The following is a 27495-nucleotide window of genomic DNA, read 5'->3' on the forward strand; positions in this document are numbered from 1 at the left end:
TCAATCAGGCGTAGTGTCGATTGTGATTATAGATAATTAGCAGGAATGTCTTGGGAAAAGAAAATTGTCTTCATCTATAAAGGATTGATTGATATTCTAATATTTCATCTATAAAAGTCTGATATCTAAAATTGCACGCCATTTACACGCCACTCGAGAGTTCGGCATACTGTCTGCTGCTCATCTCGCTTAAACGCGAGACAGCTCTAGCGAAAGCGAAGACCTCTTCCTGGCCGGTGAACATAGACGACGCCCCAACAGTGTCAGCGTTGAGGCCCTGAGTGTGTGTGAGGGGGGTTACGAGAGGGAGTCGAAGCAGCACCATCGTGCCAGTGTGCCAAGAATCCACTCACCAGATCATCCATCGCAGAACGCATCACGTCGGTGATTTCACCTGCGTTGCTTGACTCATCTGCGAAAATAGCCTCAATCGGCACCTGCGAAAGGAGGAGGAGGCGAGCTTTCGATTCGTAAGCTGCGTCAATGAAGGTGATGAAACGGCGGGCCTAGAGGTAGAGTGGAGAGGGAGTAGATGTTAGCGTAAGCGTCAGCACTACTTATACTACCAAAAGCACACCCACCTGATCCTTCACATTGAGGGAGAGCTGCGGGATATCGTCTACAAAGATAGTGTTGAACGTGGCCACTATCTCGAGATAGTCCGCAGCACTGAGAGGCATTCCGCAGAGCTGAGAAAAGGAGAACCGCGCAACGTTGCCGTCGGAGCTGCTAAGTGGGATGCGCAGTGGACGGCCCCACACGTGCAGCTCTCTATTATGGATCACATCAGGAGTAGCATCCGCAGTGGCCTCCCACATCTTTTCAAATTCCGTTCTGTTCGCTGAATCGATAGGAGAGAAATAAACCTTAGTACTGGCGCGTGGTAATTTGCGGTAATCAGTGCCCGAGTTTAGAGAAACAACATCAAATGCCGTCTTGAGAAGGGAGATGCAAGGAAGGAAAGAGTCGCGCTGAATGCCATTTGCGTACAGCTCATCGGGATGTCTGTTACTAGTCATAACCGCCACAACACCGCGATCGATCAGACCATCGAACAACCTGCGCAGGATCATCGCATCGACTATATCGACCACTTGGAATTCATCGAAGGAGAGCACGGTGCATTCTTGGGCTAGCAACTCTATCACGTCAGCTAAAGGATCAGAAGAGCCTGCCACGCGCGCTACGTGTATCCGCTTGTGCACGCTCTGCATAAACGCGTGAAAATGCCACCTCTGCGCGCGGTCGCGGAGGTGGGACGGGACTGTGTTGTGGAAGAGGTCCATGAGCATTGATCTGTGTGAGTGTGAGAGTGAGTTTGTGCTATATAAACAACCTCAACTCACTTCCCCGTGCCTACGTCGCCGTAGAGATACAGACCATGTGGGATACGGGAGCGTTTATCTTCGATGGCCTGTGCGCGTTCGGAATCAAGTAGCGCCTGCGATTTACCTCCAATGACCCGTTTCCACCACGGCAGCGGCGCGGTAGATGCACTAATGCGGCTGTCTAGTGCAAATAGTGCGCTGGGATTATACGTCGTCAGCTCGCAATGGAGATCATTGAGTCGGGCTATAACCCGGGATTGGTGACTATCAGCATTGAGAACACCCGTTTTAACGAGGTCTTTGTATTTCTCTATTGGCGTGTTCGTGGATGAAGCTGTGTGCGGTGTGTTGCCCCCTCTGCTTCCCTCTTCGCCCGCATATCCATCCTCTGTCTCCTCAGCGCTGAGCGTGGTGTGCGTGCTGTAAACTCTACCACTAATTCTGCCCATTTTATTAAAACTCGTGTGCCTTATCCCACTGCGAACACTCCTCGGTATTCCTCGAATCACCTGCGCCAATCGCGACGTCATCATGGAAGCAAAGAGGGGACTGAAGCGAGAAGACAAAAACAAAAAAGTCGAGTAACAAATAAAACAACGCAAAAGGATCGGAAGAATGCAATGTGTATTATTATTTCGTTAAGTGACAGATACATCTAAATAAAACATGAAATGGTGTGTAGGGGATAAATACAGCTAACTAATTTAGTCAACCTCCTCAACAGATGGGCCATCACCGCCACCTTGGCCTTCAGCACCTGGGGCAGGTGCACCACCTGGCATACCGCCTGGAGCACCGCCTTGACCGTAGAGCTTCTGCATGATTGGTGAGGCAACACCCTCAAGTTCCTTCTGGCGACTCTCAAACTCATCCTTGCTAGCAGCTTCAGAGTTGTCGAGGAATGAGATTGTCTCGTTGACAGCCTCATCCAACTTCTTCTTGTCATCTTCACCGAACTTGTCCTTGAGGTTGTCGTCATTCATTGCGTTACGCAAGTTGTAGGCGTATGACTCAAGTCCGTTACGTGCGTGGATTCTTGAGGCTGCTTCTTCATCCTCAGCCTTGAACTTCTCAGCATCACTAACCATTCTCTCAATGTCCTCCTTAGTAAGACGACCCTTGTCGTTAGTGATGGTGATCTTGTTGCTCTTACCGGTAGTCTTGTCAGCAGCGTTAACGTTCAAAATACCGTTAGCGTCAATGTCGAAGGTAACCTCGATTTGTGGTACACCACGTGGTGCTGGTGGAATACCAGAAAGTTCGAATTTACCGAGCAAGTTGTTGTCCTTGGTACGAGCACGTTCACCCTCGAATACTTGGATAAGGACACCTGGTTGGTTGTCGGCGTAAGTAGAGAAGACCTCAGACTTCTTGGTTGGAACAGTAGTGTTACGCTTGATGAGTGCAGTCATCACACCACCTGCAGTTTCAATACCGGTTGAGAGTGGAGCAACATCGAGAAGGAGCAAGTCTTGAGTCTTCTCTGAAACATCACCGCTGAGGATCGAAGCTTGGACAGCAGCACCGAAAGCAACAGCCTCATCAGGGTTGATGGAGCGGTTAGCCTCCTTACCGTTGAAGAAGTCAGCAACGAGCTTTTGGATCTTTGGAATACGAGTAGAACCACCAACAAGGACAATGTCGTGGACAGAGGACTTGTCAGCCTTGGCATCACGGAGAACGCTCTCGACAGGCTCCATGGTGTTACGGAAAAGATCTTGACAGAGTTCCTCGAAACGAGCACGGGTGATTGACGAGTAGAGGTCCATACCCTCGAACAAAGAGTCGATTTCAATGGTAGTTTGAGCAGCAGATGAAAGGGTACGCTTGGCACGCTCACATGAAGTGCGGAGACGACGCATAGCACGAGCGTTGTCGGAGATGTCCTTCTTGTTCTTACGCTTGAATTCTTGAACAAAGTGGTTGACGAGACGGTTGTCAAAGTCCTCACCACCAAGGTGAGTGTCACCAGCAGTGGACTTGACTTCGAAGATACCCTCCTCGATGGTGAGGAGTGAGACATCGAAGGTACCACCACCCAAATCGAAGATAAGGACGTTGCGCTCACCCTCAGTCTTCTTGTCGAGACCGTAAGCAATAGCAGCAGCGGTTGGCTCGTTGATGATACGCATGACGTTGAGACCAGCGATCAAACCGGCGTCCTTGGTAGCTTGACGTTGTGAGTCGTTGAAGTAGGCTGGAACGGTAACAACGGCGTCCTTGACGGTGGTACCGAGGTAAGCCTCAGCAATGTCCTTCATCTTGACGAGAACCATTGCGCTGACTTCCTCAGGAGTGAATTGCTTCTTCTCGCCCTTGTACTCGACCTCGATCTTTGGCTTGTCGGCTGAGTCTTGGATGAGCTTGAATGGCCAGTGCTTGTTGTCAGCCTGGACATCGTCATCAGAGAACTTGCGACCAATCAAACGCTTAGCGTCGAAGACCGTGTTGTAAGGGTTCATAGCCGTTTGGTTCTTTGCGGCGTCACCAATCAGACGCTCAGTGTCTGTGAAAGCGACGTATGAAGGGGTAGTGCGGTTACCTTGGTCGTTGGCGATAATTTCGACTCTGTCGTTTTGCCAGACAGCGACACAGGAGTATGTTGTACCCAAATCGATACCTGGGATATTTGTTAGTTTAGCTGCTATGAAATTCCTATAACCCTCACCAATTGCTTTGCTAGATGTCATTATTTTATTTTGTGATGGTTATGTGAGAAGCCCCTTCGCTGGCTTATATTTGGTGAAATTTTGTCAAATTCCCGAAGTTAAGAGAAGATGAGAGAATGTTCCCGAAATGTCGTGGGTGAGGGTGAGAGGGGTATCATTGAGATCGCGCGGATTCGGTGATTCTGTTGGTGCTTTACATGTGTACAATTGGTTTATTGTGGGTGCGCCTATTGACGTCATCTGCGGACTGCGTCGTCTTCTTGATTGAAAATACGAATATATTCATCAATTGTATTACAAGATATAAATCATTCATTCTCTCCTAGTAAAAGTGCTCTGCTTGAGGTATTGGGTTGCGAATAGCATCTGGAGTAAGTCTACTAATATCTGCCGACAATTTACACTCTGTGATAATATCAGCGAGTACTTTGCCTGTAGCAGGGCCTAATAAAATACCCCACACGCTATGTCCAGCGCCGACGTGAATGCCCGGTGAGATGGTCCCTATAAGTGGATTGCTTGAGCTACCAGTAGGTATTGGCATATAGCAGGCTTGTTCGGCGACTACCTCAGTCAGGCTACCTTGGTATGTAGAGAAGTGTTGTGGGGAGATAAGTGCGGCTTCCTTCTTGAGCTGGGCGATGCTGGCTGCATCTACCTCAACCTCCGCCGCCGTATTCGGTAGCCTGGCGTCATCTGCACTGCCACATACAAACGCCGTACCATCTGGCCTAGCAAACAGCTCTGGCTCTGATGGCTGATGGCCGCGGACTAGTAGATTGACAAATAAACAGTGGGCTGACATATGCAGCTGGCTCGGTGGCTGGAGGATAATGGAGTGAATGCGTTGGCCATCGACGCGTGCAATGTTTGATTCTTCACGTGTGAGTGTGTCAGCTGCTAATTTGCCTGTCCATGGACCAGTGGCGAATACGACATGGTCACACTCAATCTGCCACTCATTTTCACCATCTGAGACAGTTGCTGATCTTGGTCTATTCTCCTTGTCTTGGTTTCTTTCAATCGATATCAAGTGGGCTTTGACGAAGGTGGCTTTTGATTGTGCTAATAACATTTCCACTAACGGACGCGGATTCACCTGTGCACACATATTCGGTGATCCTAGCAAATTGCACTCGGAGACAATCACATTCGGATCAACCCAATTTGTACCAAACTTCTTGTGTTCATATTGAGGGCATTTTCGATGACCAATTTCTGCAGATAAGTTGAGTGCTGTTACTCTGCGATAACCCCAGTTGCGTGGACCGTCCAACTTGTCAGCGAGATCTTGGTGTATACGCCAGCTCAATTGAGATAATGAATTTGAATCAGGGCCATTCCAATCGGCAGCAATGAAACCACCTGCTTTTCCTGAGGCACCGGGTGCAATGCCTGAGGAATCGATGATAGTGATGTGAGCTGGATCCTGAGACTGTGATAGGAAGTAGGCAGTTGAAGTACCAACAATACCACAACCAACGATTAAAACGTTTTTATTTGACATTTATACAGTGGATGTTTAAAATGAAAATTAATTTATTTTGTACCTTGTAGTACACATACTTATGGGAGTAGTACATGATGAATTGGCTGTGGTTAAGAGGATCAGATATAAGAATATAAATGCTTTAAGAGGTCAAATTTGGTTTAATTGGCTCGATTTATTCATCAATTCAGTCAGTAGGCTGCTCAAAGAAAAGACAGCAGCCAACCAATCAAAAGCCACGCACGCAGCGCTTAAACTCACGGAATTCCTAGATTACCAGCTAAAGCTAACGCATTTCATTCCAATTACACTCACGTTACTTGGTTGTGTGGCTAGAATATGGGATTGGATGGGATCCGTTTCCATATCTCATTAGCATTCCATTCCAAGGGTTTCGTATAAAATTCATAACATGGCTCTCTTTCTCTTTCTTAGAACACTGTAAACAATCAGTAGAATGTCCCTCCTCATCACTCTCACCAGATTCTTCAAAGTCGTAATCATCGCCTTCTCCATCGCGATTATCGTGTTGGGTGCTGTATATACCAGAGACGTAAGCGACTGGTTTAGCCATGCCCGCTATGCATCAGCCGTCGCCGCTCTCCTCGCCGCATCAGCCTTAAACCTCCTCACAACCCTCATCCCGCTCACATACGGTGGTTTATCCGTCGGCCTCAACGTTCTCCTCTACCTCTTCAACTTCCTCTTCACATTCGCAACTGCAATCGCTGTTGCTGCCCTGAGAGAAGGCAGAGGCGGTATGGCTTACTGCCGCGACTTGCAACCAAACAGGATGTTCTCGCACTGTTTCGACCAGTATCTCGCTCTCATCGTATTAGGCTTCCTCCTCGCCTTCTTCGACCTCTTCCTCGTCATCATTTACCCCATCGCGGTGATGCTCCACAACAAACGCGTCAACCAGTCAAATGGGTTTAGAACGAGGACTGACAGTCTCTTACCAAAGCAGCAGGAAAATTGAAGATGTTTTCTCTTAACTTTGTTCTCCTCTCTTCACTCATGTACCGTGCATCCACATTAATTTTTAATACCTAATCTTAATATCACATCGGATTATATTGTCCGTTTACCTTGATTTCTTTATCTGGCTGCTTTGCCTTAACTTAAATGGCTGAAGATGGTTTTGTCTGTGTTTTCTTAATCCTTGTTTTCTCTTCTCATTCACAATTTACAGGGCTGCGCTGGCCTCATATCCATCTGCTGCGTGTCCATTATCGAACCCATCTGCAACACGCACAGATGCGGTATGTGCAACGCGTGCTCCTGCAACTGCTGCAAATGCTGCCAAAATAAATTTGATCAAGATAATTGGAATGCACACAAGAGTCCATTTGACAGGGATGACGGTGACACAGCGACCACCCAGCAACCCACACAGCAGCCCAATATGAACGTCGGTGGCGATGCTGTTACTCTAAGCAACAACCCACCTCCACCTCCATACTCAACTCAATGAAAATTAACCTGGGTATCTTCTTTTGTATCTTCCCTACAATTCAATTCACTTTCCGTTTAAAACCCTCCAGCTAACTTTGTTGCCGCTTCTCTCGCATTTATACGCTTCTTATCCGCCTTGTGTCTTGATATACTTGCCGTCGACTGTGACATGCTTTCTCTGCTTGCTGAGGTCGGTGTCGGTGTGGCCTGGGCTGGAAGTACTGATGACTGTGATAGCGTCGTGCGTGATGTATCTACTCTACCCGTCAATGCACTAGCCGAGGCACCCAGTGGATCACTTGAGTTTGTTTGCTTGATTTGCTTATTCTGATTTTGCTCCTCATCTTGCTCCTGCTCCTGTGTCTTTTCTTGTTTCTTCTCCTGCTTCTTCTCTTGCTCATACTCCCGCTGCTGCTCCTTCTCTTTCTCTTCCACGCCCCCCTCCACACTCCCACTCCCACCCACGTCCATCCCTTCAACCACCCTCTGGACGGCCTGCAACTCACCAATTTTAAGACGGGAGTGCTCAACACCCAAAGCGGCGTGTTCACTGAGTAGATGAACGAGATCTTCCTCTGTCTGTTTATCATGAACAGCGAGAGCCTGATGAAGATGCAGCCCTACGAGCTGAACCTGCTGAGCGAGGTTATCCTCGACAGTCTGCGCCTCTCTCAATTCACCTAGGGACGAATCCGCCCTCTGTACGTTAATCGCCCTACCACCCTTCATGCGTTCTACTGCGCGTCTCTTCGAGATAGAGCGCTGCACTGCGCGCTGATAGTCATCCTGTAGTTCGTTACGCTGCACGAGTGTGTATCTTACTGCTCTCGCATCGCGCGCGCAATAAATTAGCCCGTCATATAGTGTCACCAGCTCTCCCGCACAATGCCGCAGTCCTACCTCGCCCATACGCCCAGCACACCGCGAAAGCTTCTCCAAGGAATGCGCCAGACTCGGCATGTGTACTCGCTCCGCACCAGATAGGGTCAATAGTCGCTCACTTACACTCGTCTCAGCTGTCGCACTGTCACGTTGACGACGTATCACCATCTCGAGTGTACCGACGACGCGTTGGAGTGCCTTCTCTTGATCTTTAGCTACCGCTTGCGCTTGTATTAGGTATGCGTTGGTGTCTTCGTTCTCGTCTGCCGTATTAGTTGCGTCAGACCCGTTAGAGGCGTTGGTTGGGTCGTCGCTATATGCTGCGTGAACCTTTTCTTCCTTCGTCACCGCTGCCCCTCCTCCTCCTCCGCCCCAAAGCCCCAGATTAGGGAGTTTGTTGGATAGCTTAAAGTTGATACCCCCGCCACGTGGTTTGAACAGCTGGACAGGAACGTAGGAGAATTTGTTCATGATAAATGCACGCATATCGCTGTCGTTGTGCAAAGCAACATCCCCACTGACCCTATCAAACCAGCGCTGAAGTGCGAGACGCACACGACGGTCATCTTCCTCTTCGCTCTGTGCGTTGGAGGAGTTGGCGGGGAGTGCGGGAATGATAGTGGAAGGGTGTGCCTGAGTGAGCTGCTCACTCAACCGCGTCACCTCATCGTATGTGCGCTGTACACCACGATAAACAGAGCTGTTGCGAGATGTTGCTGTCCCACCGCCTGTATCATAGTCGGGGATATTCGTACTCGCGTCAAATTCAACAAGATAGTCACGTCGATTCTTGGTAATACCAGTAACGCGAATTTTGAGGAAAGGGGGGGAATCAGCCGTGGTTGTATGGTTATTACTGCTTTTAATGCTGTTGCTACCAGCAGTGGTTATGACAGATGGCTGCGCAAGTGGGGCTGTTGGCTGGCCATATATCTTAGCAGTGGAGGGTATACTGAGAGTGGATGAGTTCCTGCTGCGTGGTGGTTGCTGTGTATGCTGTTGCTGTTGACGCTCCCTTTCCCTCTCTTCCAGCGCTGGCAAAGGCTTATCCGTGGAGAGAGATGTGTGCAGTGAGTGCGACGCCGGCGCATCTTCCCAGGCGTTTGAGCTGTCGTAGAGTGTTGGAGCTGATTGGCTGAGTGGATCACTGTTCATCGTCCAGGAACAAGAAGTAAAAGAAATAAAATAAAAAATATAATTATTCAGGTTATCTGATAACCATCATGTCGAGAAGCACACAAGTTACAATCACCGCCGCACCTTGGAAATCACTGCTAGAGAATACGCTAAATGAAAATAAAGAAAAGACTAAAAATATATTCAACGTTGCTGTTGGTACAGTCCAAGGGAATAGACCTAGAGTGAGGATGATGGTACACAGGGCATTCCAAGGAAATCTACTCCTTACGACAACTGATATACGTATGAACAAGATACATCAATTGGAAGATTCCTACGTTGATAACAAAGGCTCACCAATCGATTATGTCTTCTGGATTGAACCTGCTATCCGTCAATTCAGATTCACCGGTAACGCTTTCCTTCTGCCTTCACCTTGTCATCGTAATCCAACTCCCTTATCAGATTACCTCATTAATTCTGGTATCGACTTTGAGCAGAAACGCATTGACATCTATAACTCCATGTCACGCTCTTTACGCGCTTCTTTCGCTAAACCTTTCTCGCCTGGAAGTCATAGATCTTGGGATGAAAATTCTCATCCGTCTCCCGATAAAGTTGAGTCAGATGACCAAGATGAGTGGTATCAAAAGGGCTTAGACAACTTTGCATTGCTCGTTGTAGACCCATTTCAAGTTGATTACTGCGATCTCCTCACTCAACCAAATCAACGTAAGGTATTCACACTCAACGAGCAAAACGCGTGGATTGAAGAGGATGTACACCCATAATGTATATAATCATATAAAATCTTAATCCAAACTTAAATTGATCGCTGGCATTTCATTCTGTCGCTTGTTAGACGTAGTAACGGGTGTATTACCACCAGATTCATCCTCCACCTCCATGAATTTTACTCTTTGTCTGTGTAGTAACGGCAGCTTAGGCGTGAGCGTTACCAACAAAGCCACAAAGTTGAATGCAAATAACCAGCTCTGAAATTTGGTATAGTGAGTTGAAATCAAGAACAATCCAATTGGCACACAGGTAAGCCACTTGCGAGCAGGCGTATACTGAGCACCGCCATCAATCTGTTCCCAGAATGTAAGCTCATCCCATGCGCCATTGTTGCTCTCAAAAGGAACTCCCTTGACGTGATGGAACATGAGGAACGTGACTGCCATATAACCGCAGTTAACCAGTGTCCAGCTGATTTCCTGTGTCATTCCAGGTAAAGCGTCTATTAACAGCTTCCCAAGCGTCACGAGCACTACATGCATCAGCCACGCGCCTTTGAAATTTACCCAGTCAGCGTTGTAGTTGTTCAGTGCTCCTTGATCTAGCGTCTCCTGTGCATCTGCTGGTACTTCCTGTAAACTAACAAGCGATGACGATCTCCCCCTCCTTCTCCTCTGCGGCGGTGGTTGTGATTGTGATTGTGCTTGCGTCTGGTGTGCGCTCCCACTGCCGCCACCACTCCCACTCCCACTCTCCTCTCCTGATATCACCAGACTCGGTATTGGCGGTGTTGTTCGCGCTGTCATTTCTCCTCGCTTTTGCTCTTCGCTGTTGTGAATCAACCGTTCTTTGGGTGTTTTCCCACTTACGTTTTCTTTTTTCTTGTTTATTCATTTGCCTTGTTATTATAACACTCCTCTGTTCTCTAATTATTCCCTCCACGCTGCTTTCATTTCCCGCTGCACTGCAAAATCCTCGGCTGGAATGCTTCTCAAGCTTATCATACGCAGTATATCCGTTACCAGTCACAGCTCGCTCTCACTCACTCTCTCGCCCTCTCTCACCATGTGGAGACGCTGGTGGAGGCGTGCCTGACTTCCTATCCCGCCCCAACGCAATCTAACGCAATCACAGACGTGTTGGAGGCATGTAGCACACTCCACACTACCTGAGCTGACCATGAGCCTGAGCGTATCAGTAGCTCTGTCGTTGCACAACATTCTCCACGCGTTGTGCCATCTTTGTCTTGCAGCCGCGAGTGCCTTTTAGCAACTACAAATACACATATACTCCCTTTTCCACCTCAACACCGCCCAATGGCCACTTTTTCCTTACAGTCGACATTGAGTCCAGTAGTCCAGTGGAAGCCGTCCAATTTCACGTGTCCTTACGCAACATGCGTTGTGAAGGATTCTTACGTGTGTTGTGTGTGTTATTAGGTCTTTATCTGTTCAAACAACCGAATCACACCATTGAATCGCGTGCCTGCCCTATTATCTGCCCATTTGAGCTCGTTGGAATGATGCTGATGCGGCTGTCACAATAGCAAGCTCAATGACGTGTTCGTCACAACACTGTAATCACTGCAGACCACGCCAGATTTGGGAAATTTGGAGCACCTAGCTGTTCGAGGAGGTCGAGGGTGCTTCTATTGCGACTGGCTCTGCCCTATACTCGGTACCGTTCCAGCCAGACAGGTATATCTCAAGAGAGAAATTCGGAATATATAGATGCACACTCATCATATCCCGCTTTCTGAGATTCCAACGCAGCCTTGACCGCTTTCATACACCCATTATACGAAATTTCAAACTGCACCTGATCGACCCAAAACTCCGATTTCAGAGTTTGGCTGACCCCCTCTTTTCTCTGCATAAATAGCTTTTAAAAGGTATAAAGTGAGGTGAAACAGCAATGATTTTCTCCTGGTTTCGATTTTAAATCTTCTGGAAGCAACTCAAGTCGACTTGTCTGGGTGCGCAACACGCCTTTCGAGGGGTAAATACTTGAGCTTTTTGGAAACAAGCTGAAGCATATCAGCGGAGCCCTTGAATTATTTTGTATCTTCCTAATTGAAGCATCGGTATGTGGCGGTATTTGCACGATAGCTTGCTCAATGACGTATACGTCACAGCACCAAAACGATTAGCAATATAAACGTTCTTGGTTTCGTCATGTAGCGAGCAACTGTGTAAATAGGAGACAGGTAAGCTTTTCATAAATAGCCCAGTGATTTTTTCTGTCCTAGTTCAATTGCATGTGTCATTGTGAAGGAGTAGTGTAGTAGCTAAAAATATCTTAGCGTAGTAAACTGACTTCTGCAATTTCAAATTGGCCTCAAATCCCCCTTATCATGATAAGTCGATTTTCCGAAATGCACCTGGTCAAGCCAAACCCCCCTGATTTCGGAGTTTTCGATGACACCCACTTTTCTCTGCATACCTCTGTTTTTCCAAGCGTGAAGTGAGCGAAATGGCAAAAACTTTTCTTTGGTGCCAACTTTGAGTCGTGTAGACGCTACGCAACATAAAACGTTTTTCGCGTTTATAGGGCCAAATATTTGAGATGTTTGGGTGCTTGCGATCTCTATAAATCAAAATGACTTGCTTTAATCGATTGAGCGCGTTATTCTCTCATTGTCTTGTTTATTTCGTGCTCTAAAGCAATTTAGATTTATTCCTTCCGATCAGCTTGCAAGGCGCGATAAGGAGCGCCAAGGATACAAGTTTGGCAAAGTCATATTCATTTCAATCATAGCTTCCAATAAAGCTATTTAATTTGGAGATCATCAATAGTCGTTAGTCTTTCAGCCATATTGAGATGGCAGACGTCGAGGAAATCGGATATAGACGACAAAGATAGCTCTGGGGTCCTCGGAATCCCATGAGAGTAATTGTCAAGCTATATTGCATGCAACGGGAGACGTTCATACCAAATTAATTGTTGCAAGGGTGTTAATCTGGCAAAAGTCTCTTCAATCAGTCAACTCTACCTTCAGATCCAATCCATTTGCCATCGCTTCGTTTTACTCCGGTCTTCATATTCCTGAAACATGCCAAGAATGCTCGGCACGCGCTACCCACTCACCACCAATAAGCCCAGCATTACAGCAAAGCTATAGGAAATGCTACGACTAAATACCTGAAGGCTGCTTTCTTCGAAATTTCACCACTTTAATTTCGCAAGCGTGCGAATAACCTGAATGATCTCCTCCAATACAAGTACCTCATCAACTGCCGAGAGCTATAAAATTTATAAGCAAAATTAAAATGCGCTCACTCCGCGAGTCATTCTCATCAACAATGACAATGTTTTCAAACAAACAAACTGAAAAGTTCTCATCTACTGAAAAATCTGATCAAAGTGGGTATCGCGCGGGGTTGCTGCCGCATAGCTAAAGTTATCATACAGCTCCAGCTCATGTGAGAGACTCGTCCGACATTCTCCATGAACACAGCGTCGATCCTTTACTGGGCCTTTCTTTCGACAGGGTCGATCAACTGCAGAAAGAATTCGGTCCTAACAGACTGAGACCTCCGCCCAAGCCATCTTTACTAAAGATATTCGGTACGCAGCTCGGTAACGCTGTAAGTCTTATTGTGATATCATCTCATAATCTCACATGTCGTCATTGCAGATGACACTGGTTCTGATAGCTGCAATGGCTGTCTCTTTCGGTACACAAGACTGGATCGAAGCAGGAGTTATTGCTGCTCTCGTTATTCTCAACGTCACTGTCGGATTTACCCAGGAGTGGAAGGCTGAAAAGACAGTTGCTGCCCTAGAAAGCGTGAGTGCTTTGGTCCGTACAAAATAGCCACACTCTGACTTACAAATTCAGGTCGGAAGTCCTGTCGCTGTTGTTGTACGCCACGATGCTTCAAACAAAGGTCGTGAAGGAAAAATTATCGATGTTCAAACCGACGAAGTAGTTCCAGGTGACATTATGATGGTTAAAATCGGAGATATCATTCCTGCTGATGGGAGAGTTATTGACAATCACATCTCCAACCTGGAAGTAGACGAAGCCTTGTTGACAGGTGAATCACTACCAGTCTCTAAGCAAACTGAGACCCTCGATGACAAAACATGCCCGGTTGGTGATCGTATTAATATGGTTTTCTCCGGTAGTCAAGTGACAAAAGGCAGGGCTAGATGCGTAGTCACCTCGATAGGGATGAAAACTGAGCTCGGTGCTATATCCGAGGCTTTGGCAACGAAAGCTGATTCTAAGAAACGCGGCTGGAGAAGATTTTGGGAGAAGACCCAAGTTTTCTTAGGTGTTAAAGGTACAACGCCACTTCAAATCAAATTGAATAAGTTAGCTTATTTACTACTGGTATTAGCAATCATATTCGCCATCGTCGTCGTTAGTTCGACTGGATACGTCGACATCCCAGATTCTACCGCAACTTACGCAGTCGCTACTGCTATTTCTCTTTTACCTGCTTCGCTCATTGCTGTAGTGTCGCTTACACTTGCAACATCTTCGAGAGAGCTAGCTAAGAGGAATGCATTGGTTCGTAAGATGGACGCTATTGAAACCTTGGCAGGGGTAACGGATATCTGTTCAGACAAGACCGGTACAATCACTGTTGGAAGAATGGTTCTGAAGAAGGCCTGGGTACCTTCACGTTTTGAAGCACCGGATACCAAAGTTGGACAAACCTATGCCGTCGAATCGGGTAAAGATCCTTACTATCCAAGAGGCACAATACAAGCACAGGATGATAATGACGACGACAATGAAAGTGGTATATCAGATAGCGATGCCGTTCATGTGAATGAATTGGATTCTTCATTCCAGGAACTCGTTCAATCGGCTGCACTCAACAATATGGCAACAATTTCAGCTAGTGACGAAGGAGGGGACTGGGATGCTCAAGGAGATCCAACGGAAATCGCTTTACAAGTCTTCTCTCACAAGGCTGGCCACGGTAAACCTCACTTGACTCATCCACCTAAACACAGAACAAAGAAGGAAGATCATCCTGCACCTAAAGCCGATGTAGACGGTCACTTTGAGATACTAATCGAACATCCCTTCGATTCATCTATAAAGAGAATGACTACCGCATGGAAGTTGGTTGGTGCTCAGGGCGGTGACGACGATGATTCCAAGCAACATATTTTCATTTACATGAAGGGTGCAGTCGAGAGGGTGTTAGAAAGATGTACACATGTTTCAATAGGTGATAAATCAATAGAGATGTCAGAGGAAGCCAAAGATGACATCATCAAGAAGATGGACCAATTAGCAGCTGAGGGTTTGCGTGTTTTGGCTCTGGCTGGAAGAACAGACCGTCTTTCAAATGCCCAGACTGTGAAGGAGACTAAAAGAGATGATGTAGAAAATTGTTTCGGACTGTTAGGCTTAGTTGGTATATTTGATCCGCCAAGACCTGAGTCTAAAGGGGCTGTCTACGATTCAAGACGCGCTTCGATAGTTGTGAGAATGCTTACAGGTGATCATGCAGCAACAGCTGCATCCATCGCAATGTCAGTGGGCATTCTAGATAAGAATCACTCAAAATCTGCTGTAATGACTGGCCAGCAATTTGATGCAATGACTGATGAAGAGGTAGATGCACTTGAAGAACTCCCCGTTGTGGTAGCGAGATGTGCTCCTGAAACTAAGACTGGATTCGTTGATGCCTTACATCGTCGCAAACGTTTAACTGTTATGACCGGTGATGGTGTGAACGATTCACCTGCATTGAAGAGAGCCGATGTTGGAGTCGCAATGGGACTTAATGGCTCAGATGTTGCAAAAGGTGCTGCCGATATCGTATTGGCAGATGATAACTTCTCAACTTGTGTTCGTGCAGTCAGAAAGGGTAGATCAGTTTTTACGAACTTATCAAAGTTTCTGGTCTACTTGCTAGCTAGTAATGTGTCTGAAGTCTTGGTTTTACTCGTTGGATTAGCTGTTCGTTCTGATGGCGATGCTGTCTACCCTATTTCACCAGTCGGTGCACTGTAAGTGGAGAGTATGCTATGTGGATTGTCTGACAAATATCAAAGCGTAATCAATACTCTTACTATTGGCCCAGTAGCTTTTGCTCTGGGTGTCGAGCCTACGGCAGATGACACTATGCTTCAACCACCTAGCAACTTCTTCACGATATTCACGCCTAGATGGTTTATGGATTTATTCGCCTTTGGAATTATGGCGGGTGCACTATGTTTTGCTAATTTCATTATTGTCATCTATGGAAGAAACGATGGCAATGAAGATGTTTCTGCAAGTTGCAACGAAGGTGCTGTCAATAGTGAATGTGAAGTGATATATAGGGCAAGAGCGGCAACATATGCCTCACTTTTGCTCATGCTGATGGTCCTAGCATTCGATTGCAAACATAGTACTCGCAGGTAGGTAAATTGTAGTACTAAAGTCCTCATCCTAATAACCTATTGCAGCGTTTTCAAGATGAATCTACTAGACAACAAGCTTTTAATTTGGTCAGTTGCTCTGCTTTCGCTCAGTGTCTTTCCAGTTATCTACATTCCCGGTGAGGTGTATCTTCCTCTAACATCACATTCTCATATGATTATTAGTCATTAAAGATCGCGTTTTTCAAGTTACTGGTATTGGCTGGGAATGGGGTATGATTGCGGCAACAGTTTTGGTTTACTTTGGTTACTTAGAAGTCTACAAAGCTATCAAGCGTTTGTATGAGAGAAGACTGATGAGAAATAGTGACCTGGAAAATTCAAATGGGAAGGAAATTCGAATGGCACCAACGATGGAGCCTAATACTGTTTAAATAAATTACACTATACTTATCGCTGACATAGTTGATATCTTCATGTCCACAGGCAGAGAGAGTAGGAGGCAATAAGTATCAATGTAAAGAAGCTTATTTTACCCTCTTGATCTGATTATGCGCGCTCATATCCTGATTGGCGTTGCGCAACGCTCTGTAATCGTTGAACCAATATTGGCATGTTGCGGGGATAGTGATTTGGAATTTCGAAATTATACATTCTTATTATAGGGACTTCTAAAATCCCAGCGCATCCTTAACCCCCTTCATACTTTCATTGCTTGACATAGCGAATTGCATCTGGTCGAGCCAAACCCCGATTTCAGAGTTTTCGATGACACCCACTTTTCTCTGCATACCTCTGTTTTTCCAAGCGTGAAGTGAGCGAAATGGCAAAAACTTTTCTTTGGTGCCAACTTTGAGTCGTGTAGACGCTACGCAACATAAAACGTTTTTCGCGTTTATAGGGCCAAATATTTGAGATGTTTGGGTGCTTGCGATCTCTATAAATCAAAATGACTTGCTTTAATCGATTGAGCGCGTTATTCTCTCATTGTCTTGTTTATTTCGTGCTCTAAAGCAATTTAGATTTATTCCTTCCGATCAGCTTGCAAGGCGCGATAAGGAGCGCCAAGGATACAAGTTTGGCAAAGTCATATTCATTTCAATCATAGCTTCCAATAAAGCTATTTAATTTGGAGATCATCAATAGTCGTATATCATCTGAGGTGGTAGAGGAGAATTCCAAGTTGGTGGGTATTGAGCGGAGGGTTGAAATGAGGATGCATTTGGAATGCTGAAGCTGCAAAGGAAATAATGGTCTTGCTAAATTGTTGAAATTGTGAGTATATGATATGATATTTCCGCGTTTGTCTTCTCACTAACTTGGTAATTTCCGGTTACCTTCAGCAGATCTAAATCAACAAAAATGGTTCATGATTTTGCAAGCTTCTGATATTTCTAACAAAAAGTGCTCAAAGCTCAATGTCATCCCACAATCACATCTTGAAGTCATCAGATATGTAGACACGATTTCCAGTTTGAGTGTTTGTGGGGTTTAACTTGAGGAATAGCTTAGTTCTATGTCCAAGCACTTCTTAATTTTGAAACTGAGCGGAGGTAACGAAGGAAGAAGGCAGATTCAAGGCACAAAAAGGGATGAAAAGCACGAAGCAGCAGCCGGCTGGTAAACAATCAAAATGATATTATTGTACATGGCCATCTGTATAAAAGTTAATTATTGTTTTAAATGAAACAACTGAAGTGCAAAACAAGGGAGATGGAAATAGTAGCGACAAAGGCGACGACGTGGGAGTGATTGTAGCCATTTGCATTTGATGTCTCAGAATCTAAATTGACTTCATCCTGTTTAGATCCACCACCGTTCTTGATTTTCTCTTCAGCCGCATCAGATGCAGGGTAGTTGTGATGCAAAGGCAGAGTATCTTGATCGATAGGACCTTCTCTAAGTGATCCGATACCCCATGGAGTATCCTTTCCAGATTTAGGCTGGGTTTCGTGGGAAGGTGGTTCAGAATCGCCATTTTCACCTGTAATGGTAAATCTAGTCGACCATGCTTTGTCGGTTGCATTTTCAGAGTTGTAGAATTGCAAAAAGTAGATTTGGGAGTGTGGGGTGACTGTGTCTGGGAGTGTCCAATTTATTTTGCCCTGGTCCTTGTTTGGTACGCTAATATTTTCTGCAACTTTGCCAACGAAGACCTGAGCGGTAGGTTAGAGTAATGTTGACAAGGTGATACCAGAACTCACCGTGTACAAATCAGGACCAGTCATCAAATCAATAGAGAATTTATTCCATATTTCCGCTTTGTTTTCAGTATCGACATCAAATTTAATGGTCTGGTTGGATCCGACGGCCCATTTCGAGTCTGGAGAAGGTTCGGTGGGTAAGACTTTCGCTAAGACATTCGTTGAAAGAAGAGCAAGTAAAAGGTTTAGACAAAAGTATAACATGGTTGGTGTATAAGAGATAGCATTTCGAATATTGAGCAAGGTTTAGACTAAATCGGTAGATTGGAATGTTCAAATACTTGTAGATGACGTATGTGATGAGGCTTTGGTAGAAATATGTTTTACGAATGAGATAAATAGCTGAAAATCGAAGCCTTCGAGCCATCTAAAGTGTAGAGTGTTTGAATTGGGTTCGTGGCTCTCAATGGAAATGGATAGCTTCGTTGGATTAAAGTGAGGTGTGAGGGGGTTAGTAGCAGCTCTTCTAGAAGATCTTGACCATGAGTTGATCCCCATAATGATTACAAACACACTACCCTCACTACGATGACTGATGTACACGCTTGATAGCTGATTGATTAAGGAGATCATCGCATCAAGGTTGATTGGGTGGTTGAGGTTGTGAGTGTGATGAGTGGAAGGTGGATTCAATTTGAATAGTGATTTGTTGTTCGATCTTGCTAGTGAGTTGTCCAATCTGTACGGCAAGAATGACCATGCTAGCAGCCACCTCAGTGTGTTACCCCGATTAATAACGTTCAAAGCATAATTCGATATGTTGTGCTTATTCAAATATTTGATTAGGATTGATAGATTTGATTTTATGCCGATAAGTGTGGAGTACCAGACAACCTTGTGCTTAAGTTTGATCGACTGGTTTATGAGTTTTAAAATGAATCCAAGCTCACCGCCTTCTGTGTACAGCTCATTGGTAGATCCCAGATTCAGTCCACTCGGATGATTCGACTTGATATTCTGTCTACTAACCTGACCTGCATCGTAGAAAGGTGGATTCATTATCAAGAAATCAAATTGAGCGTGATTGTCTGTTATTTCCGAGGGAATTAGATTGTTATCATCTCTATCTACACCAACCAGCTTAATCTTATCGTCCAAGTTGTTACGATCAATGTTGGAAGCAGCCAACTCTAGTGAGGAGTGATCGATATCGGTTGCATAAACCAAGCAATTGTCAAACAATCTAGCAGCTAGTATTGGATATATGGGGAGGTAACCAGTACCGATATCGATCAAGTTGAACGTATCACCGGGGCTTACATGACTCCGCCATATACTCTTTATCCAATTCAGGTAGTCTAGTCTGTTGGGTATTGTAGGCATGAGCTTGTTTTGCACTAGGCTAACTTGTAAATTAAAGTAAACCTTTAGTATAGCCAGTGTTAAGTGTTTTACAGACAATTCATCCTTGAAATTAATCTTGTTTTGTTTATTGACAAATGGCTTCAACTTGCTGTACCTTGCAGCCAGCCAATTAAAATCAATCTCATCCAAATTTACCATTGTTTTATGTAAAGAAATTCAATAATCATATTTAATGCTTAACAAGACAAAGGACATCCTCATCTTCTAATATATGGTCTAATCCGACCTTTTGACCTCTTGGATGTTTAGATGACTTGCCCCAAACAACGGCGTACTTGAGTTGCTTTGCGATTTCCTTGTGAATTGCATGTGCAAAGTGCTCAACAGTACATCTACCCTTTCTCAAAACAACTGGTGCCGTATAGTCTGGTGCTCTACCTTTGGGTCTTGTGTAAACTCTAACGAGCTGCAATCTCTGCCACATAATATCAATCAATTCATCAACGTTTAACCATTGTGACGATGAGATTGGAACAGAGTTTGGAATTTGATAGAGAAGATCCAATTCTTCAATTGAAATTGCATCAATCTTGTTTAAACAGTAGATGCAAGGGATGTATACTCGGTTACCTTCAACAACATCAATCAGCTGGTCAACAGAGATATCCTCCCTAATCATAACATCGGCATTAGGTATTTTGTACTCTGACAAAACAGCCTTGATCTCTTCAGGTTCAATCTTTGTGAGTGGTACAGTGTTTGTGATAGCTATACCACCTTTTTCCTTCTTCTTTACTGAAATGTTTGGTGGTGATTGATTTAGTCTAATACCGAAACCTTCCAATTCCCTTTCAATGACGCCCTTATCGTTTAATGGCTTCAATACGTCAAGTACAATGAAGATCAAGTTGCAAGTTCTTGAAACCGCAATGACTTGTCTACCTCTACCCTTACCATCTTTGGCACCTTCAATGATACCCGGCAAATCCAAAACTTGAATAGGTGCACCAAAAACATTCATTGTACCGGGAACAGTTGTAAGAGTAGTGAACTCGTAAGCAGCTGTCTCAGAGTGTGTGCCAGTTAATTTGGACATTAAAGTTGATTTACCAACTGAAGGGAAACCAATGAAACCGACTGAAGCTAAACCAGTCTTTGCAACATCGAAACCAACTCCAGGGCCACCACCACCAGAGGAAGAAGGAGTGAGAAGTTCCTTCTTGTATTTACTGAGCTTAGCTTTTAGCTGACCCAAATGGTAATTTGTGTTTTTATTCTTTTGAGTTCTAGCCATCTCATCCTCGATATCCTTAATCCTTTGTACCGTACTCATTTTAAACTAATTTATTATGGTGGATGCTCACTCACAAGATTTGAATGAATACCTACGTCAGTTTCTAACTTTAAATAAATATAAATTAACATTTAAAACAAAAACTACATTTTTAAATAAATTACTATAATATCCGCTGATCTCTGCTTCGAGCTATAAAATTTTCAATTTTCCTTCAAGACTATGCTTTTATCCTGCTTGATTTGGTTGATTTGGTTGACCTGCTTGAACCGTTTCAGCCATTTGATTCGATTGTGCTGGTTGAACTACTGGGGCATGAAGAGGCGTCATTGACATAAAGCTGTGAATTGATTTTCCATTTGAATTGTTGCCCGGCGACTGTGGTGGACTTGCCCCAGCGCTGTTTGTCGCAGAGTTTGTCTGACTATTAGGCAATGACCTTATCGCACTCTGCATAGGCGTTGATGAACTACCACTGATACTACTGCTTGGACTTGGATGGACGGGTTGAGGTGGCGACCTTAGTATCTCCTCTATCTTGTTTCTATTATCTAATGGCAGCGCTGGAGGTGGATTCGCATAACCCATCTCCTCCGTACCACCCATGGTCGAGCTCGATGTCGTTGACTGCGCTAACGGTGGTAGTCTAAAGTTGGTAAAGTGTACTGGAGAGCTTGCTCTGCTGACGTTTGGTGAATTGTGTGCTGATGTCGATGGTGTTCCTCCTCTGGAATTTAGATTGAAATAACTTGGCGTTGGATACACTCCCGTGCTTGTTTGATTTGGAAATAGGTTGAGCGATCTTAGTGGGCCCAGTACAGGTGAACTTGAAGGTGTAAACTCTATGCCGCCAGGAACAACAGGATAAGCACCTAAATTCTGCTGTATAGAACTCTGTTGCTTTGTAGGATTAAAAGTAGTTGTTTTTGCATCCTCTGTATCACTAAAGTCACTCTCTGCAGAACTAACAGGGCTAACTGTCTGTGACTGCTCTGCGGAGGAGGTATTGAAGGAAGCATAAGGATGATAATTATGTCTATGGGTTCTAAGATGTGGAGGTTCAGTGAGAGTGTGCTCTCGTGCACTTAGAGTGCTAAGTTGATCACCTGAATAACTTTTATGGAAAGGCATAGAGGAGGTTGAAGGGGTAGTAAAAGAAGGTTGAAGTTGTGGCTGCATTTGATAAATGTTACCTTTGTTACCCTTCATCCGCTTAGATTGCTGTTCCATCTGTCTACAATCATCATGATCGCAGTTTATGTCATCGTTGAGACTAATCGCCGCCTGATTAAAGTCAGGATGATGACAACGAATTGGTTCTTGAGGTTGTTGATGTTGTTGCTTTAGGTTATAAGGCATATTATAGCGTTGTGCAGGAGGATTGAGGAAATTGAATTGATTGTTGTAAGGATTGAAAGAGGTGTTTGGAGAGCTTGAAGTGGAATTTGGCTGTGAGGAGATACCATCCTTGAGTTGCCTATGACGATATTCGTATTCAGCTCTTCTTACAGCTTCTTCTCTCTCTAATTCGTATAATTGATCAGCAGCTGCGGCGGCAAGAGCAGACATTTCATTAGCCGGCTGATAAGGAGTTGGAGGAAAAGAAGAAGTAGAAGAGTAAGCGTATGGGTTGAATTGGAGGGTAGGATTTGGGGGGATTGAGAGTGGATTAGCTTGTGCAGGGTTTTGAGTGCTGGGAGCTGATTGGCTGGGAGTAGCAGCGGAGTTAGCAGTAGCATTAACACTACCGCTACCGCTGCCACCGCCATTGCCATTCAAAGCCCTTTTACCTCTACCTTTAGGATTTGAATGAGTGCGCAGGTGCCTCGTAAGTTCATCTGATCTACTGAATCTTTTATGGCAGCCAGGGTGAGAGCATTGATGAGGCTTTTCACCTGTATGAGTTCTAATATGCCTAGTCTGTATAAATCCAGTTAACGGCTTATCTAGTGAATGATATACGGCCAACCAACCTGATGCTCCAAACGATAAAAAGCTCTATCACATAAAGGACACTTGTAAGGCCTTGGAATTTTGGATTTATCGACGTTAAGCGCTTCCTCGATTTGCTTTAATTTATATTTTTCATTTGACATGTTATGGTTGAGGTACAACAACAAGATAATTTAATCAACGGCCGTTCTCTTCTTAGGGTTGACTGCGTTGGCTGTGTTGGCTGCAAAGCTCACATCCCCGTTATCTCCAGCAGGTACGGCCGCTTTCAAATGTCCCCAGCCGCCTCGGCCGCTATCATACTCCTGTCGGTATTCATCTCGGACTTGACCACCGGATCGACCACGTCCAAATTGACGACCATCTCTATAACCTTGTGCATCTAAATCACACCTAATCATTCTCTCATCGAGTTTTGTACCGTTTATATACCTTAAAGCTTCAACTGCCTCTTGATGCGTATAATATTCAACAAACGCAAATCCACAGGGCGTTTTAGTATTCCTATCTAATCCCATTATTATTCTCTTTATACCCTGTCCACTAGCCACTCTGCCGAACAACTCATATATCTGTTCCTCTGTCGTGTAGAATGATAGATTCCCGCACTAAAATACATTATAAATATTAATATACTCATTTTCACACACTCACATACAGCGTCGTTGACCTATCAAGCATATCCCTCTGCTTCTCCGGGTCAATACTCGAACGCGTATCTTTATACGTTGAAGGTCCATCTAGGGGCTGTATAATTGAACTCATACTGTTTATTTGGTTATTCTAATTATCCAATTGATCGACGTTGGTTGTGTGTGTTTAAGTGGTGTATTATGATTTTTCTGTTTTACTTGACAATTAATAGCCAGCAGCTATAAATTACTTGTCACTAGTATTTTTATATTTTGCTTGAAATTTAAAGATCTGTTGATCAAGAACTGCCATCCACACGATAACAAACCATGTCTAGTCCGTCAACAGTACAATACCTGCTTCACCTAACATTTCCTCAGAATTAACCTATAGGCTATCAAATATCCCACACACAGCCACTATCAACGATGTAAAGAGAGTTATTGCTAGATCAACTAATATCAATCAAATCTCAGCGGATAATCATTTTATAAGTGGGTTTGCTACTATCCACAATACTACTCACTCACCCATCACCACAGCTTCTTTCAGAAGTTCAAAATTCCCAAACTATCCAAACACAGCGACAATCAAATTCCTAAATCCAAAGCCAGCCGAGAATTTGAGGAATTCTTTAAAGACTATAAACACTCTCACTCTATCAACCTCTCAGATCAAGTGCCTACCTTTAGATAAGCCTAGCCAAGAAGACGTTTCTTTGACTCACTTTGAACCAGCAACCCACCCAGGCCAAATCGTTGTCTTGTCTGGTTTGCCTGCTAAAATCAACTCATTTGATATCCAATCCTATCTCAAACCTTATTATCTCGATAACTCCCCTAACTCCTCGGATCCCATCACCAACATACGCATTCCCTCCGATAAGTTCAGCAGCACCTCCAAATGGCTCGTCAGGCTCAACTCTGTATCTGAAGCTCATCGCTTGGTGCGCAACCTCAATCAATCCAGCTGGGTCGATTCACATTATACGATTAATGCAAGAATAATTTATTGATCCGTTATCCACATATATAGACATACACTTTGCTAATTCTTGTACTTTTTCTGCCTCTTTTCCTCTCTCTTCTCCTGGCGTGATCGATTGTCTAATTCTGGTTTATCATTCTTGTCCGCCTTATCCACAATCTCCTCCTTTTCCTCATTGTCCTCTCTAGACTTACGCTTCTTCGCTACTGCTGGTCCTCTTCTATCCTCGTGCTGTTCACCACTCAATGGTCTATCAACAACTACACCATTAATCACTCGTGCTGCCTTCTTGACATTATTCACCTTGGTCAGCCCTGCATTTTTAACTTCCTCAGCCGTTTTCTCCCTCCACTCCTCTATCCTTCTCCTAAACAGTGACAATCCAACCTTCCTAATCAGATACTTACCATACGCCGAGCCTGCTAAAAAGTCTTCGTGTTCGAGCAGTGAGTTGGCTATCTTCTCTCTAAAATATCCATCTGAAGTCTCGTATATCTTCTCTGCCACCCTGCTACCGACTCTCATATCCGCTAGCAGGTGATACGAACCGAGTAACTTTAGTCTCAATTTGTGTTTATATTTGAATGTAACAGCCTCTGAATCCATAATTCCATCAATTATACGCGAAGCTGGTGATGAACCACATATCTCTAGTATCCTTTCCATACTCAGATTTAAGAGGCTGTTCAGTATGGCTTCGTTGTGCGGTGTACCGAGATTGTACAGTGACAGAATTAGCTGTGCGCCTGCACTTGTGAATCTGTCCGATTTCCCCTCCTTGTTTGACTGTTCCTTCTCTTCATCAGAGCTGCCTTCTTCGTCTTGATCGTTTTTCTCAAACATATCCTTGTGGAAGCGGCGGTATGACTGTTTAAAGTGAGCATGTCAGTACGGGCGCTTTTTTCAAACCACACCCACCTTCCATCTCTTCATCTCAAGCATGCACGGTATGACATGCTGTGCTTGTGCTGTGCTCCGCGTGCTCAATCCGAAGCAATGCATGATGGCCTGTCAAGTGAGTTATGAATCGTGAGTCATGAGATCATGTGCGCTACTAAGCCAAAAATCCACTCACAGCCATGACATCCGCCTTAAATACATCCCGAAATACACCCACATCGCAATTCGCCATCAATGGCCCACTTCTATTAGTCTTGATTAATTTGCTTCCATTCTCGCGCAGTGCTGTTATAGCTCCCGCGAATTCTTTTTCAATGAATGTCCCGCTGAGACCGTTATCATTTCCCATCCTCTTGAGTGCCTTTGCATATACAAAATTACCGACGGGGTGCTTCATGCATCGCACTCCCCCCTTTCCAGTAAAGTAGAGTTGCCAAATAACCTCAAAAACGGCAGAGCTTGAACATTCCATGGCAGTCTCGGTTGTGTGACTTGCAGTAGTGTCGAGTAGCGTAGTGGTTACGTGACTGCTAGCCTTAATTTGACTGATATCTTCTGAATTCACCTGTCCTATCAAACCATCCATCCATGAATCCAAAAAGCTATCTGCGTTGTCGTTCTCTTTGTTTTTCTTCTCGTAGTGCAACAGCAGTTGAAGAATTGGTGCTCCATAATCACTCACCCCAAATGCCCTTATCTCAGCTGGAGAGGAGAAAGAGTCGAATAAAGCTTTGCGAAGCTTGTTAGAAAGCTCTTTAAAGTGTTTTGGTGGACGGTAGTACTCCTCCGGCTGCTGTTCATTCACGGCATCAAAGTTATCATGTCTGGATAGCCAATATTGTGACTTTTTCGAACGCTTCATCACGCTGTCGCTTACATCGCCAGATAACAAATGAAGTAAGTATCTGACGGGGTAGGTTGCGTGTGGATTGAGGATATGATCGCCGATCTTAGGTACTATCTCGTCCACCATCTCCACTATGAGCTTCGTTATAGTGCGTAATTCTCCCGCAGGTTCCTCGCTTTCATTGCTGGGAGGCTTTGCAATGTTTCCAGAGCTCTCTCTCATGATAGTACCTTTGGAGGACTCGAAGAAAGTCTCCAACACGTGACTGCCGAATCTGTTGCTGATGATGGTATTGATTTCGCCCATCAAGGCATCCGCAAAGACCCTCTTCTCGAAATCACCCATGCGCTTGATCATGTGCTCCACCATAAGCGCGCATTCAGGATCAGTTGATAAGCAGAGTTCGTTTGAAGCCATTTCAGTGAGAGTAGCCTCCATCATCATTGCGTACTCGTCGTCGTCGGCCGTACTGCCATTGGTGAGTCTCTGGTCCATGTCTCTGAGATAGCTCTTGAGATCTGGGTTCAAATCACCATAAGGAGTACTAGCTTGCTGGGAATCCAATAGCCAGTTGGGAGCTGCTTGATCTTCTTGCTGTGGGGCTGCCACGGGTTCCTGCACCGCCTGCTGCTCCTCTGTAGCCTTCTTGGAGATCTTCTTGCCTTAAAAACCCATCAGCTGGATCAACAAGCCACGGCGAATACAAAACTCACCTCTCTTCCTTATCTGATCTTTAGGCCTGTGAATCTATTAGCTGCGTGTATACTCGCCCATCTCTCTCACATTAATGTTGGGCGTCGTTTCTCAACCAACAACGACGACGGTCTAATAAATTTAAATGGCTGGATTGAAATCGATAATAGCACTATCACTCGTACTCGCACTGGGATTTCTACTGGTGATCCTGAGCTGTGCACTTTGGGGAAATTGGCTGCACTTGCTATCTGGTGGGTTTGTATGGGTGTGGGAGTTGTAGCAGCTTCTTACAAGCCACAGCTTTCCTATTCGCGTTTGCGCCGTTCCCAAACTCAATCGCTACTCGAAACACGGAATCCACGATTACCTCCGGTGATGATTCAAATACGTAAGCGTATGACTGTGTTATGATATTTAATAACAATCCACTCTCTAGTGCTATTCAAGACTTTTCCAGATTCTTTACCTCCATTATCCTCGTCACCGGCGCTGCAATACCTATCGTACTTGCCCACGCTGGCATACTCGCAATGACGTCGTCAATCATGTCTGTCACCGGTGGTACACTTATTTACACCACCATCGTTGCCTTTGGTAGCTCATTCCACTCTGGTTCTGACGAGTTCTGAGACATATATATCCCAATGTATCATATAATGCTTT

At 44.9% G+C, this 27495-nt stretch overlaps 14 protein-coding genes across 14 annotated transcripts; 4 read left to right on the forward strand and 10 right to left on the reverse strand.

The window, feature by feature from the left end:
• Positions 1-142: 142 nt before the first annotated feature.
• J056_000744 (Lactation elevated protein 1) lies at positions 143-1777 on the reverse strand (the record flags this gene model as incomplete). The annotated part of the gene is made up of 4 exons (XM_009270372.1): positions 143-277; positions 354-506; positions 582-1296; positions 1347-1777. 4 exons carry the CDS (start codon positions 1775-1777, stop codon positions 143-145), a joined length of 1434 nt encoding a protein of 477 aa, XP_009268647.1.
• Positions 1778-2032: 255 nt separating this feature from the next.
• On the reverse strand, positions 2033-4018 carry J056_000745 (Heat shock protein HSS1; the record flags this gene model as incomplete). Its single annotated transcript, XM_009270373.1, has 2 exons — positions 2033-3948; positions 3997-4018. The coding sequence occupies 2 exons, from the start codon at positions 4016-4018 to the stop codon at positions 2033-2035; spliced, it is 1938 nt and encodes a 645-aa protein (XP_009268648.1).
• A 301-nt stretch (positions 4019-4319) lies between these two features.
• J056_000746 (Putative oxidoreductase C1F5.03c) lies at positions 4320-5504 on the reverse strand (the record flags this gene model as incomplete). Its single annotated transcript, XM_009270374.1, has 1 exon — positions 4320-5504. One exon carries the CDS (start codon positions 5502-5504, stop codon positions 4320-4322), a length of 1185 nt encoding a protein of 394 aa, XP_009268649.1.
• Positions 5505-5943: 439 nt separating this feature from the next.
• J056_000747 (uncharacterized protein) lies at positions 5944-6465 on the forward strand (the record flags this gene model as incomplete). The annotated part of the gene is made up of 1 exon (XM_009270375.1): positions 5944-6465. One exon carries the CDS (start codon positions 5944-5946, stop codon positions 6463-6465), a length of 522 nt encoding a protein of 173 aa, XP_009268650.1.
• A 551-nt stretch (positions 6466-7016) lies between these two features.
• J056_000748 (Vacuolar protein sorting-associated protein 17) lies at positions 7017-8978 on the reverse strand (the record flags this gene model as incomplete). Its single annotated transcript, XM_009270376.1, has 1 exon — positions 7017-8978. The coding sequence occupies one exon, from the start codon at positions 8976-8978 to the stop codon at positions 7017-7019; it is 1962 nt and encodes a 653-aa protein (XP_009268651.1).
• A 68-nt stretch (positions 8979-9046) lies between these two features.
• On the forward strand, positions 9047-9733 carry J056_000749 (uncharacterized protein; the record flags this gene model as incomplete). Its single annotated transcript, XM_009270377.1, has 1 exon — positions 9047-9733. One exon carries the CDS (start codon positions 9047-9049, stop codon positions 9731-9733), a length of 687 nt encoding a protein of 228 aa, XP_009268652.1.
• A 21-nt stretch (positions 9734-9754) lies between these two features.
• On the reverse strand, positions 9755-10486 carry J056_000750 (uncharacterized protein; the record flags this gene model as incomplete). Its single annotated transcript, XM_009270378.1, has 1 exon — positions 9755-10486. The coding sequence occupies one exon, from the start codon at positions 10484-10486 to the stop codon at positions 9755-9757; it is 732 nt and encodes a 243-aa protein (XP_009268653.1).
• Positions 10487-12982: 2496 nt separating this feature from the next.
• On the forward strand, positions 12983-16447 carry J056_000751 (Calcium-transporting ATPase 3; the record flags this gene model as incomplete). Its single annotated transcript, XM_009270379.1, has 7 exons — positions 12983-13043; positions 13092-13267; positions 13318-13470; positions 13522-15659; positions 15705-16052; positions 16101-16192; positions 16239-16447. 7 exons carry the CDS (start codon positions 12983-12985, stop codon positions 16445-16447), a joined length of 3177 nt encoding a protein of 1058 aa, XP_009268654.1.
• A 1245-nt stretch (positions 16448-17692) lies between these two features.
• J056_000752 (Putative methyltransferase-like protein C27D7.08c) lies at positions 17693-19540 on the reverse strand (the record flags this gene model as incomplete). The annotated part of the gene is made up of 3 exons (XM_009270380.1): positions 17693-18169; positions 18218-18336; positions 18733-19540. 3 exons carry the CDS (start codon positions 19538-19540, stop codon positions 17693-17695), a joined length of 1404 nt encoding a protein of 467 aa, XP_009268655.1.
• Positions 19541-19751: 211 nt separating this feature from the next.
• Positions 19752-20855, reverse strand: J056_000753 (uncharacterized protein; the record flags this gene model as incomplete). The annotated part of the gene is made up of 1 exon (XM_009270381.1): positions 19752-20855. The coding sequence occupies one exon, from the start codon at positions 20853-20855 to the stop codon at positions 19752-19754; it is 1104 nt and encodes a 367-aa protein (XP_009268656.1).
• A 189-nt stretch (positions 20856-21044) lies between these two features.
• Positions 21045-22912, reverse strand: J056_000754 (DNA-binding protein creA; the record flags this gene model as incomplete). The annotated part of the gene is made up of 2 exons (XM_009270382.1): positions 21045-22736; positions 22790-22912. The coding sequence occupies 2 exons, from the start codon at positions 22910-22912 to the stop codon at positions 21045-21047; spliced, it is 1815 nt and encodes a 604-aa protein (XP_009268657.1).
• Positions 22913-22942: 30 nt separating this feature from the next.
• Positions 22943-23534, reverse strand: J056_000755 (Nuclear cap-binding protein subunit 2; the record flags this gene model as incomplete). The annotated part of the gene is made up of 2 exons (XM_009270383.1): positions 22943-23377; positions 23424-23534. 2 exons carry the CDS (start codon positions 23532-23534, stop codon positions 22943-22945), a joined length of 546 nt encoding a protein of 181 aa, XP_009268658.1.
• Positions 23535-23731: 197 nt separating this feature from the next.
• Positions 23732-24417, forward strand: J056_000756 (uncharacterized protein; the record flags this gene model as incomplete). Its single annotated transcript, XM_009270384.1, has 3 exons — positions 23732-23738; positions 23783-23896; positions 23945-24417. The coding sequence occupies 3 exons, from the start codon at positions 23732-23734 to the stop codon at positions 24415-24417; spliced, it is 594 nt and encodes a 197-aa protein (XP_009268659.1).
• Positions 24418-24449: 32 nt separating this feature from the next.
• J056_000757 (Nucleolar protein 9) lies at positions 24450-27379 on the reverse strand (the record flags this gene model as incomplete). The annotated part of the gene is made up of 5 exons (XM_009270385.1): positions 24450-25256; positions 25308-25397; positions 25465-26798; positions 26850-26875; positions 27348-27379. 5 exons carry the CDS (start codon positions 27377-27379, stop codon positions 24450-24452), a joined length of 2289 nt encoding a protein of 762 aa, XP_009268660.1.
• Positions 27380-27495: the final 116 nt, after the last annotated feature.

This window comes from Wallemia ichthyophaga, assembly GCF_000400465.1.
Source record: "Wallemia ichthyophaga EXF-994 unplaced genomic scaffold scaffold11, whole genome shotgun sequence".
Lineage (NCBI taxonomy): Eukaryota > Fungi > Basidiomycota > Wallemiomycetes > Wallemiales > Wallemiaceae > Wallemia > Wallemia ichthyophaga.